We start from the raw sequence: 12,648 nt of genomic DNA, 5'->3' as shown, positions 1-12,648 counted from the left end.
TACCAGCAGCTCCTATACAACTGAGTTACCTGACCACCCTTCTACTGAAGTGTATTGACCACTTCGGATGTAAGAGGACATCAATATGCTTTCCATAAGCAGCTATGAAAACATCCAAAACCTGGAAAGGTGCTTTGAGGCAAGCATAAATATTACTTTGTTATGATGATGTGGGTGTCTTAAGAAAAGATGGGCTTCTTACAACCTTTTCTCCTTGGTGACGCTAACCAGCAAAGGATTTCTAAAAGTGAACACCCACAACAGATTCTCAGACATGGTAACTTTCCAAGGCTTATCTTATTTGTACCACCAAATTTAATTTGAAAGGCTGAATGAATCAATGAATAAGGTAAATCACTTAATAAAGTTTAGACCACTTTATGATGTTTTTAAATTTTGGGACATATGACTACATACTCTACAAGTTTATGTTGTACCTACAGCAAAGAGCATTGGCGATATTATAACATTTGATATTTACATACGTTTGATGCTATTCTCTGAATATAAAATCAGAGAGCTTGTGAGTAATGTGTTTATAAGAAAAGACCTGTCAGCCCATTTTAAGAGGCTGAGCTCCAGTGGTTTGCAAAAATGTTAAATTTCTATTGTCTCAAGAAAGCCTTTGTGGGGTATAGCCTTAGAATGGAGCCTGCTGTCAGAACCCTGTCAGTGCCTGCTGTCAGAACCCTCCAAAAATGTGAGCAAACTGACTCTGTCTTTGTTTCTGGCTGCTTTTCTATAAAACTATCCACTTGTTCCTTCCCCTCTCCCAAATTCCCTCTCCACTACATCATTTAAAGGGAGATCATTTCTTGTCACTGAAATGATACATCAGAATCCATCTCTTTACTTTTCAGACAATTACCTGGCAAGAGAAGTTTTCCTTGCTCTGTTTGAAGATGAATGTAACTCCATTTTTCTCTGCTTTGCACACTTTAGCAACATGAGTAATTTGTCCTCTAGTTGAACTGCTCACTGTCTTTAAATAAAAGTGGGATGGGACAGGAGAGAAGCACCAACCAAACGGAAGGGAGAGGTGAATCCAAATATGCAGTTCAAAGTCCCCCATGGCCCAGAAATAAATGCTCAGTAGATATTCATTTTTTGTTCTGCAGAGCACTTTCCCAAGCCCTGGCAATTCTGTGCTTTTCTAAAACGATTTAAAAGGCTGTACAGGGCATGGGAGGCATGACTGCCATGTATCATGAACATCTCAGAAAGACTTTGTGTAAACACAGTTCCATTAATGTTCTAGTCTCTGTACCCTCAACACCAATGCTGGCAAACAAATAAGGACAATTCAGTGACAGACTCTCTGTTTTTATCCACCCCCAACATTTTCTACACCACACACACACACACACACACACACACACACACCACACACACCTCTTATTGTCTTTTTATTCCATCAAGAAACAATACAGATAACCTACTTAAGCAATAGAGATAATCTACTTCTTGTCAAATAAGGACCACTGTGCCAACTTATTGAACCAAGCAAGCACCTCTGGATTCCTGGGTGCACACTGGTGAGTCCAGTGAAGCTGATGTGATGTCCACAGATCAAAGGTCCCAACAAACTGCAACACTAGCTCATCTTTTTAGCTACCAGTTCAAACACTACAAAAACAGGTAGTGTTTAGGTAATCAAGTGTGTGTGTAAAGTCTGTGATTTTGACTACTGAAATCCTGAGAGGATTTTTTTTTTATAACTTTTTTTTTCATTAAAAAGTTCTTGTACAGATACTAAGTTACCAATATACTTCTCTTCTTCTGAAAACCACACACTGGTAAGCTCCAAAGGATATAAGAAAAAAAGAGGAGGTTAAAAATTATTTTATTTTTATATCAGTGTGTGTGTATGTGTTGTGTGAGTGTCTGCCATGTATGAGTACATGCACATGGAGGCCAGAAGGAGTAGTTACATTTTCTGGAGCTGGAGTGTTTTAAGTTGCCTAATGTGGGTACTTGGAACTGAACTTGAATCCTTTGGACAGTAAGCACTCAGTCTCTGAGCCCATAAAAAATAAATAAATGTTTTAACATGGCTTTTATATTATGTTGGACTTTCTATGAGAAATTTACATCACTTTCTGGATTTTTTAAAAATCATATACCAGGGAATTTGATTTTCCAAGAAAACTTCCAAATCCAATCCAGTGCACTAATTTGGAACGCACACATAGTTAAAACATGTGTCTAATGTTGACTACTTAAAATAGTACTGTTGACTTAACATTTTACTTGGAATTTAATGATAAATTCTACTACTTCTACACAATTGTTCAAAAATGTTCAGAATTAGTATATCTCAGTATATAATAACTTCCAAATTTGGATTACATTTTGTCTGGTTCTTTTATGGACTTTACACATAACTTCAAAGACTTAGCTGTGATGGTGCTGGATCCTGAACATTACATTCAAAAGTAGAGATTTTTTGGTCATTTTTCTCAGATTTAGAAAAATTATAAATGCTTTTATATCTATCTATCTATCTATCTATCTATCTATCTATCTATCTATCTATCTATCTATCTTTCTATCTATCTACTTTTCTATCACCTCTATCAGCAGCATCTTTTTATGTAAGTTCAGGTTGGCCGGAGCAATCTTCCTATGTCAGTACCTATAGTCTTAAAATCACCTGTATGCACCATTATAACCAGCTTCATAAATATGCTTTAAATGCTCACAACCCCTGTGGATCATCTCGATGGATCCCTTCTTGCGAGGGACTTACAATGTAGTGTTGCAGATGTTCTACATAAGAGGAAGTACTTTTTTTTTTTTTGTCTAGGCTAGGAAGAGAAAGTAGTCCAGGGGCATTAAGTAAGATTTTCATATCCCTGTCTCATGTCATGCAGGCTTATTTTTAATTGGGGAAGAAAATAAGACTGAGTCGTTATCAATGAACATTGCTGTCTCAGCTTTGATCAGAAAGTGCTTTGACATTCATCAGTGTTCTAGATTTATAAATAGCTTTATAAAATTACTTTCTGTCTCTTCTTGCCAGTCTGTCTGGTAGCTGTGCAAGTGCTTAGCCTCTGTTCTTGCCCAAGGGCTGGTGACTAAAGTACCAGGGCAGTTTCCTCTTGATGTTACCATCTGTTGATACAGCCATAAGAACCGAGAGTGGTCCTTGATCAGGTCTCCATAGTGACTTGATCTAATGGCAGGATAGGACAAAGAGGACAGTGGAAGTCCCTTTTTAGTCTCTTTAGATTCTGATTGTCTCTGGTGCTGGGGGAGAAGCCACAGATATGTAGTCTTCAGAACTGAAACAAAATTTATCATGAGGCATTAGAAAAGGAAGTCGAAAGTTTCTGCTCTTCCCCAAATGTGAACTACATTGCTTCCAAAGGTCAGGCTGCCTAGTATGGTCTAGATGTCTGTTTCTGTCTAAAATTCCTGAGTTGAAATCCTACTTTACCAGGAGGATATACAAGAGGCAAGGAAATACTTAGGTCACAAGCTAAAAGTGTTATTGGAGTGAAATGTCTCTACAATGTATTTTTAAAATTAATGTTGGTGCTGGATATATTGGCTACTTTGGAAACTTCCCCTTTTCCCATTTTGTCACGAATAAGTGATTTCACGGATATACTACAAGATGAAGACCATGATACTAGGTAGACAAGTGCACGAACATCAGACCAACAGCCATTTACTCGCAGACATAGCCTGAAACTTGGAAGAGATTTGCTAGAGTCCATACTAAAATGAAGCCTGAATACAAATGCCTAAAAATGCAATCAACCACAGCCACAATCATTTAGTTACAGTGACATCATTAAATGCTGGAGGGAAAGCGGAAGTGCCTCTTTTGATCAGGGATTTCTGTGTGGTATGCCAGGATTCAAAGTTTCCAAAGAAAAAGCAGAATTGTGTGTGTGTGTGTGTTTGAGAGAGAGAAAGGAAGAGAGAGAGAGAAAGAGAGAGAGAGAGAAAGAGAAAGAGAGAGAAGACTGGGGACACAGGGCAGAGACAGAGTCAGAAACAGACAGACAAAAACAGAAGTGGGGGAGGGGAGGGAGGAAGGGAAGAAGGGAGAAGAGAAGAAAAATTTTAATACATACACCAGTATTTTAAAGAATATGAGTTATGGACTGGGGAGACAACTTAGTTTGTCAAGTGCCTGTCATCCAAGCATGAGGACCTGAGATCATATGCCCAGAATCCATATAAGAGCTAACACCATCATACCTGTCTGTAACCTTTGTGTTGAGTGGTAGAGAAGACAGATCTTGGAGCTTCATGAATGTCTCTAGTCTAACCCATTGGGTGAGGTACCTTCAGAAAGAGGCTCTGTTTGAAATGCAGAATGATAGTGGAAGGCACTAATTCCAATCTTTGGTCTTCATGTGAGCATATAAATAAATGTGTACAAATTTGTGTGCACAACAATAGATGAAGCATATGCACATGAGCACATAAGCATTTTTTAAAAAAATATGACTATGTGTTATTTGGGAGAAATGAACATAAAATGAGGATAATTATGTGGTTCTGATCCATTTTTAAATTACACCCCTATAAATTTCAGCATTGCATATTATCACAAACTTATGGCATCATGCAGCACAGAATTAAGGAACATGAAATAAGGAACTCAGTCATACCTGGGTTTAAATCCCCAACACATGTCAGATATGTAGATTCTTTTTTTTTCTTTTTTCTTTTAGGAAGGTCACTTCTCAGTGGCAGGACTGTTGAAGTCAACTGAATTCGTAGAACGTCGTAGAACGTGGAACATGTGGTAGGGAGACTGGGGAAGAGTAACTGCCAGTAACTGTTCCTGCCCTTTCTGCCTCCACAGGAAGCACAGCTTGCTGTGGGCCAATAAATCTCACACCACAGAGCGTTACCATGGTCTCTGCTCCCAGGCTCCCCAGCAGGGGGATGAAGTGGAATGATTTGCTTAATTCTTAAAAAGCCATGAACAGGAAACTAATGGGTTGTAAGTCTGAACTCCTCCAGGCAGGTTGTTTTCACTTGATGATGTGAGATGCCAAAACTTCATTTCTCCATGCTTTTTCCCTCTCTCCAAAAACTCCGGGATAGTCCCCCTGCAGCACTAATCTGCAAAGGGAGCCATGTGTCTGATGTCTGATGCTCCCTTCACCTTTGACTGCTAATTTCAGAAACAGAGTCATGTAGTTTAAAATTAGAACTTAGAGCAGGAAGCAACCTTAAACTAGAACAGGTCAAATTGTAAGGCACGTGACAATCACCTGAGAAGCTTGAAATGGAGACTGCTGAAGGCCCAACTCCAATGAGTGTCTTTATGGAGAAGGGAAAGGCCTGATATTTTTGCCTTTTGAAACTTAATTCTACTGTGAGAGCACCTGGTGTGGAATGCTACCTCTTAACATAATTTTAATTCTATTTATTTATTTAGAGTGTCAGGGGAGGGTGGTGGTTATTAACAAGCCACTGTGCATATGTGAGGTCAGAAGACAATTTGAACATGTGTATTCAAATGCATCCTGGGTCTCTAACTTAAGTCATCATGTTTGTTGGCAAGTTATTCTACCTTCTACCCATGAAACTGTCTTACCAGCCCACTCAAAACATATTTTTAACATACTTTATTACTGGATATAGATGTACGAAGGTCTTGCATGTTGAAACAAGTGTCCAGGCTTCTTTAAAGGGTATCTAATAATTGACTTTCTGCCAGTGCAAAGAATGTGCTGTTGCTACCTCAGTGAAGGCCTGGCCATGGAGACAGAGTGGCAGGCTTAATAAGGAATAAAACTTGGACAATTTGAGACCCACATCAAGAGATTATGCCAGTGTTACACAAGCATATTGAGCATGTGCACATACTATTAGAGGTTCTCCAAGGGGTCTGCTGGCATCTCCTGTGAGGACTTCACAGGTCTGTGGGTCCTGGTTATCATGACAGTCTGTCCTAATTGATATCTCTATTATATGAGGTGAATATATGGAAGAAATGGACACATTAAGAAATGAACCAAATTCATTCTTGGGTTTGGATATAAGCAACCCTTCTCTGTGGCTCTAGTTGCTCTTACTACAGCATTGCCGACCCTTTTATAGACACTTCCTGTTTTCTGAAACCTCTAAGAGGCACTGCTTCTCCTTACTTCCAGTGCAGGAACACTGTTTAGCATTCTTAGTGAACTGAATTACAAGACACAGCAACCAATTCAGTATTCTGTATTGTGACTGCTATTAACTCAGTTTCTAAGTTCAAAAAATTTCAAATTCAATTCATGATGCACAATCATTTTGTGTGTATGTATGTGTGTGTGTGTGTATGTGTGTGTGCCAGAGAGAGAGAGAGAGAGAGAGAGAGAGAGAGAGAGAGAGAGAGAGAGAGAGAGAGAGAGAGAGAATTGATGGAATCTCTAGATGATTAGAAGGAATGAATAACTTCGATTCTCAGAAAGATATGGTCCAATATCCAAGGAGAAGAGCTAGCTATAACATTAAGCATATTTGGAAACATGCAAAAACTACCATTCAGAGGAGAGTTGAATCCTAACCTGCTCCACAACATTACTATAGTCAACACATAAATAACAAAACAACAGAATAAACAAAAAAGAAAACAAAACCGACCTCATGGTTGCTCAGCATGAGCGGAATAGGATCCCTTAGTTTCAATGCTTAGCTTTGTGCTGAAGTGTGATCACATGACTACTTTATGGAACGACAAAGACATGTCACATGACAGCTTTCAGCAAGTCATGCTAAAAGAAATCTCATTGTTCATTTTGTTACTTTTTTTTTTCTTTGTGTTGGTGTGTTGAGTGACGACTTGAACTTGAGCAACAGAAATTGTTCCTGAGAGCATTTTCAGGATGAGAAAATAACTAGATTAAAGGAGTGTTGGAGATTGAGAGCTACTGTACCTGTCTTGAATTGCTCTTATCCAGACTAAATGAGAGAGAGAGAGAGAGAGAGAGAGAGAGAGAGAGAGAGAGAGAGGGAGAAAAGGAGAGAGATGGAAGAAGGGAGAGAGACAGAGAGGAGAAAGGAAGGGAGAGATAGAAAGTGACTTATTCATAGTTTCTATCATTTGTGGTTTAAGTTAATCTTAATAGTTCTTTATTGACCTCAGTTCTTATTCTGTTGAAAAGATTCCACTGCATAGTCCAGATAATCACACATATATACATTATTCAAACAGATGTATCTGTCTCAAACAATTCTTCTGGGAGAAAACAATAGTCTAATCACAACTGTATTGATGTGTGGTGTACAAACTTCTCCTGTTGGCTGTGTAGGTAGTTTTGGAAGAGGCCCCAACATTTTGTTTGAGGTCCAGAGGTGATTCCTGTCAAATGGAAGGACTTAATTATACAATCCCGGAGAATTAGTTGTGTCAGCTGAGCACCCAGGGGTCCATGGTGAAACAATGATCTTCGTGGATTAGTTTGGATGTGATCTGATTTCCAGACTTTCCTCATCTGCATCCTTCCTCCAGAAGGATGCTGTGCATGGACAAGCAAGCTATAGAGAACAGCCTTGCTCCGATCTTGGGGGTTACAAGTAAATTTTAATGAATCCAAGAAGTTCTTGTCAGAGAAAGAGTCAGATATCTGCCCTGCCCATCTCTGACAACTCTTACTATTAAGGAACAGAAGCCCCTTTCCTACTCTTGTTTCTTCTCCTCCATAATGTTCAATCTGTTTGGATTTGGTAAAAGAGAAGACGCTGATTGGTAGAAGACACTCAAGGAAAAGCACATTCTCTCTCACTCTCCTCCCCTTCTCCCCTGCTTGCTTCTGTCCTCATCTTTACCCTGCAAATCTTTAGTCCACAGCCAATCTCAACTATGCCACAGGAAAGGGTTTACTTTTCCATGAAATCAATGTGATTATTATCTGGGATCATGCTTTCTGCATGAGAATTATGTTAAGCCTTAAAGTAATTGCTAACAGCTTTTAACCCCACTGCCAAGGTAAAGTAGGAGAACAATAAATGTAGCTTCTATGACTATTTTCTAAATCCTGCTTCTTCTCTTCTGGTTACCCTTCAGTACCGGGGCACTGAGCAAAACAATAAGGCAGGTGGTTTTCTCTTTCTCTTGACTGCCTTTGCCTTTCCTGTGATCCATCCTCATTTCAGGGATGTCATTTTTTTTTTTTTGCTCTGATTTTATTCATTAGATGAAAAACGCATAATAAAAATCAAACACTCTTAACTGCTTTATTAATGGCTAAAACCATTGCTCTCTCTGGGATAATTACCACTTCAAAGAGTTTCTTTGGAAGACAACTTTCATAATAATTTGCCAGATTTCTAGCAAAACCAAGAAAAGATGTCTTGTATATGGTATATTTCTGGCAACGATTAAAATATATGATGCTGACAATTTGCTAAGTGATCAGAGCATGTTGTGCCCTCAGCACTTGCAAATGCTTTAATTAACAAAGACACTGCCCCTGTGCAAGTGGCACAGTTGGTAAATGTGAGGCAAAGGCAAACATTTGATACAGGGAGGGTGTGAGTGGAGAGGAAAGCAAGGCACACCCTGAGGATGAGAGGATGGGGAAGAGGCAGGAGGAGATGTTTGGCCACGCGAACGCAATCGACCCATTCATTGTCTCCAGCCACATGTAACAATCAGCACTGTGTTGGGGAAGTAAAAATAAATTAGCTAAATGAATGACTCTCTCCCTTCAATGTGAGCTGTCATTTCTAACTGTATAGAGTATTAGAATAAGAATCAATTGTTCAACCTTGGCTCATTAAAGGCCCTGTAAAGCTATAAACATTGTGAAAAGTGATTTATAAGTTAAATGTCTAAGAATCATGTCTATTGCTTGTGTTCTTTAAATTAATAATTCATATGCAAACCTTTCATTATCTCCTCTAATATCTACACTTTTGGTTGTTTCACAGATGTAGTTCTGAGGATGGAAAGAGATGTTAAGATTGTTTAACTGGGCCTGCAGAAATGGCTCAGTGGTTAAGAGCACTGTTTGCTTACTCAGAGGACTCCTGCTAGAGTCCTAGCACCCACCTGGTGAATCAGAAGCATCAACAGCTCCACTGTCAGGGAATCTGAAGCTTTCTTCTGATTTCCATAAACACCAGGTGTGCACATAATTACATGCAGGCAAGACACATGTAAATATAATATTAACAATAAAAACAATAATATTTTATTTTATTTTTAAAAAAAGATTGTTTTACCAATATTCAGCTTGTATTTTCCACTTGTAATTCTTTGCCTTCAGCATATATATATTTACCATATATGCCTTGGTTAATCACTTCTTTAATTGGAAAATAGCTTACATATAAAAATAGTATCTATCATGTGCCTCTTACTAATGTTACACATCCACGTGTATATGTATATCGAAAGTATCTTTAGTTGCCATCTGATTCTTTGTGACTTATATTCATACAGGTTTAGTTTGTCAGCCCAGAACTGCTACTTTGTATTTCCTCTCATAAACCTAATTCTTCCTCATTCACAAGAGCTCTGCACAAATGATACTTCCTGGAGGTGACTTCCTCTGATTATCCAGATCCATTTAAACATACTATTATAAAACTGTGTTTCTAGAAATAGCAGTCACTAGAATTGCAATGAGTTAGAGTTTTCATTGGGCTTCATCATCTAGCTTTATAATTGTGATATAAGTTCTTCAAGGGTATAAAATTTCACTGTGGTGTTCCAGGGACCTATACTGAAATTTGATACCAAGTGAATAGACATACGTAGCATATTGTGCTCACAAACAAGACAATTTATTGAACAAATAATGATTGAATATCTACTTTGTGGTTCCACTAAGTGTATAAATCATCTAATATCTACATTCCATCTTTCTCAAATTGCTGTTACATTTCATCTGAGACTGTTACTTTCATGTTCCAGGTCCCTGAAGTATACCTTCTGTTTTCATCTAGCAGATTATATGCTACCACATTCTGAAGCTAAAATTACTTTCTGACCTTCCTCCATCCCTTTGAAATCTTGCCATTTCCCAGCTGATCAGATCACTTTAAATGATCTGAGTTGCATGTGACCTTAAAGATGTCATAGTGTAAAATATTCTGGACAAAGGCCTTTTTTTAAAAATTTTTTTATTTTATTTTTTAACTTTTCTATATATTCTTTTTATTGGATATTTTCTTTATTTACATGTAAATTTCTCCATTCCCAGTTTCCCCTCCATAAAACAAAGAAACAAATAAAAACAACAAAAACAAACCCCTGTTGCCTCTCCCCTCCCCATGCCTGCCACCCCACCCTCTCCCACTTATTGGCTCTGGCATTCCCCTACACTGGGGCACAGAACTTTAACAGGGCAGAGCTCCTCTCCTCCTATTGATGATCAAACCACCAACCAAGGACTGCACATGGAGGGATCTGATTGTTCTGGCAGCATGTGTATAGTAGAGGATTGCAATTTGATCATCAAAGGCCTTTTCTTTTAGCAGCACATCTGAAAACAAGGTGTCTGGAACTATTTACAGACTTTTAATCACCGTACAGAGAGACATGTCTGGTAAGGAAGACCAACCTTTTCTTGTCTGTCAAATTAGTAGAAAACTTTTCCTCTCCTAAAGTACTCTGTACTCTCAGGTCCCCTGTGGAGTATGGGATTGTCATTAGAATGAAAACCACAACTTTCTAACCTGAGCCTCTCTACATTCAACAGTAGGCCCTCATGCTTTCTCAGGGAGTTTAGACCTTCAATGTTCCTTCATCCATCACTGACCTGTGCTCTTCTCAGATATTTTGCTTAACTCCCCCCTTTTTTAATTAACTATTAAAATGTGATGTACAAAGTCATCATTGTATTCCTCAGGTGGTCAATTTAGTTCTTTGAATGTGGAAAATTTGTGTCCTAGGAACTTTGTAAGGATCTTTGGTTTCAATATTAACTCATTGGCAGTTGGTCCTAAAACCACAGGGGATGATTAAAATCAAGACTGTTTTTTATTAGATTGTACTCAATGGCACAGGAAAAAAGAATATCCCAATAATATTCAGAGGCACACTTATATTTTATCATTTCATTTCCTTTAAGAAAAAAATCAATGACGATGAGCCTATTAACCATTGTCTGTATTGATCTAAGCATGCTCTCCAAATCTGCCTAGACCATCTCCATGATGAAAGGCTGATGGAAATAATTAGTTTCACTAAAGGCTTACGCTAAGTGATCAATAAATTAAAATATTTTTGATGGAAATCCATTCACTGTGAAAAAGCATTAGTCTGAGTGTCAACCTCCTCTGCCTGTACCTAGATCTGCATGTATGCTACGTCAGATCATGTCTTCTGAAATACGTTCTGCTGTAAGATGTGTCCCCTTTTCTAATAAATTATTCTCATATTACACAATGTTTTTATATGTATACTGCTATGTTTGACTTTTGAAATTGCTCCATTTTCAATAAATACTCAGGGTAGCATCAGAAAAAAAAGCTAAAATAGATAAGGGCCAGGAAACTATGTCCCAAAGAATCATAAATGAGGTCCTGTGTTAGTATCTTTCTTATATATTTTATATAACACAGCCAATTCAATGGCAATTGCATGAATCCTTATTGAGAAATTGTTACAAACAGACCAAGTATTATTAAATATCTACATTATTTTTCTATAGTATAATTAAGATACATTTTTGCATAGGAAACATTGTGGGCTATCAAGTATTGCATGACCTATGATATAAACAAACATTTTTAAAGGCTTTTATGGAGAGCATCCTACTAGAGATTCAATTCTTATCACTTGGAACTTACCCCTTCATATCTGAGAGCATCTAAAACATTTTAGATGGTTACTGCACATGTTTGTCCTAAGGTGTCCTTGAAAGTGTACTGTTTATAGAGGACAGCAGAAGGGAACGTACTCATCTCTCCACTTTTCCATTGAAGTTGAGTCTTCTTTAATTTGTTCCATAATAATTTATCTCCATGCTGAGTTACCCTATAAAAAAGATGCTTCCTTCAGACTGCTTATGAAGCTTAACTTTCCCTACAGCTTTGAAGAAGGAAAGTGGGTAGGTATATAGGCACAGTAGAAGTAAACAGGTTAGTTCTGACTCAAAAGAGGGAACCAGCAGCTATCTGCAGGTGCTTCCTTAGAAGTAAACAAATCCCCCAATTCTCACATTTGGAATGTCTATTAGGACTCCAGGGAGAGGTGACCTAGGAAAGAAGCCCTTGGGACTACCTGCTGACCTAGGCCAGTTTTCCCATGGCTTTGCAGAGCTGGGCTCAGTGCCTAAGCACCTTTTCAAGGTCCAGTAAGTAAATTGTTAATGGAGAGATAACACCATCTTAATCTCCTATAGGACTTTATGGGAAAAAAAAAAAAGAAACGATTCAGCTAGTCCTAGGGGAAGAGAATTTAGAAAATAATGACAAGTGGGGTTAAAAGGTTTAAGGCCAGCTGACTGCATATCTCCTGCTAAGTTTACCATTAACTTTCAGAAAGGAATGAGCATTCACATAAAAGTACTTCTTTTAGAAATAAGAGCAGTGAAAGGGTGGAAAACCAGAAAGCTAAAGGTCTTTGCTATTGGTGTGTGACCTGCAATGTGATGGAGTGCCTGTCCAGCCTTCCTGACTACCACAAGGGGGACACCTTTAGTGGGTAAAATGAAAGGAGAATAAGAGAAAGAGAAGTCTTTT

General features: G+C 38.2%; 1 protein-coding gene across 2 annotated transcripts in view; it reads right to left on the bottom strand.

Annotated features, from left to right (window-relative positions):
• Slc8a1 (solute carrier family 8 member A1) overlaps window positions 1–12,648 on the bottom strand; it is a 354,487-nt gene that overhangs the window by 322,155 nt on the left and 19,684 nt on the right. Inside the window, exon 1 of one of the 2 annotated variants that reach the window (XM_031357161.1) lies at window positions 4,629–4,745. The exons of the other annotated variant lie outside the window; for it this stretch is intronic. Coding sequence (XP_031213021.1) covers window positions 4,629–4,651 — 23 coding nt within the window. The 5' untranslated portion in view covers window positions 4,652–4,745. Of the gene's footprint in view, window positions 1–4,628; window positions 4,746–12,648 lie in introns of those variants that run through there. 2 annotated transcript variants of the gene reach the window in all.

The sequence above is a fragment of the Mastomys coucha genome, unplaced genomic scaffold (assembly GCF_008632895.1).
Source record: "Mastomys coucha isolate ucsf_1 unplaced genomic scaffold, UCSF_Mcou_1 pScaffold6, whole genome shotgun sequence".
NCBI classification, from domain to species: domain Eukaryota; kingdom Metazoa; phylum Chordata; class Mammalia; order Rodentia; family Muridae; genus Mastomys; species Mastomys coucha.
The sequence above is the reverse complement of the archived record's forward strand: the minus strand, read 5'-3'. Positions and strand labels throughout refer to the sequence as shown.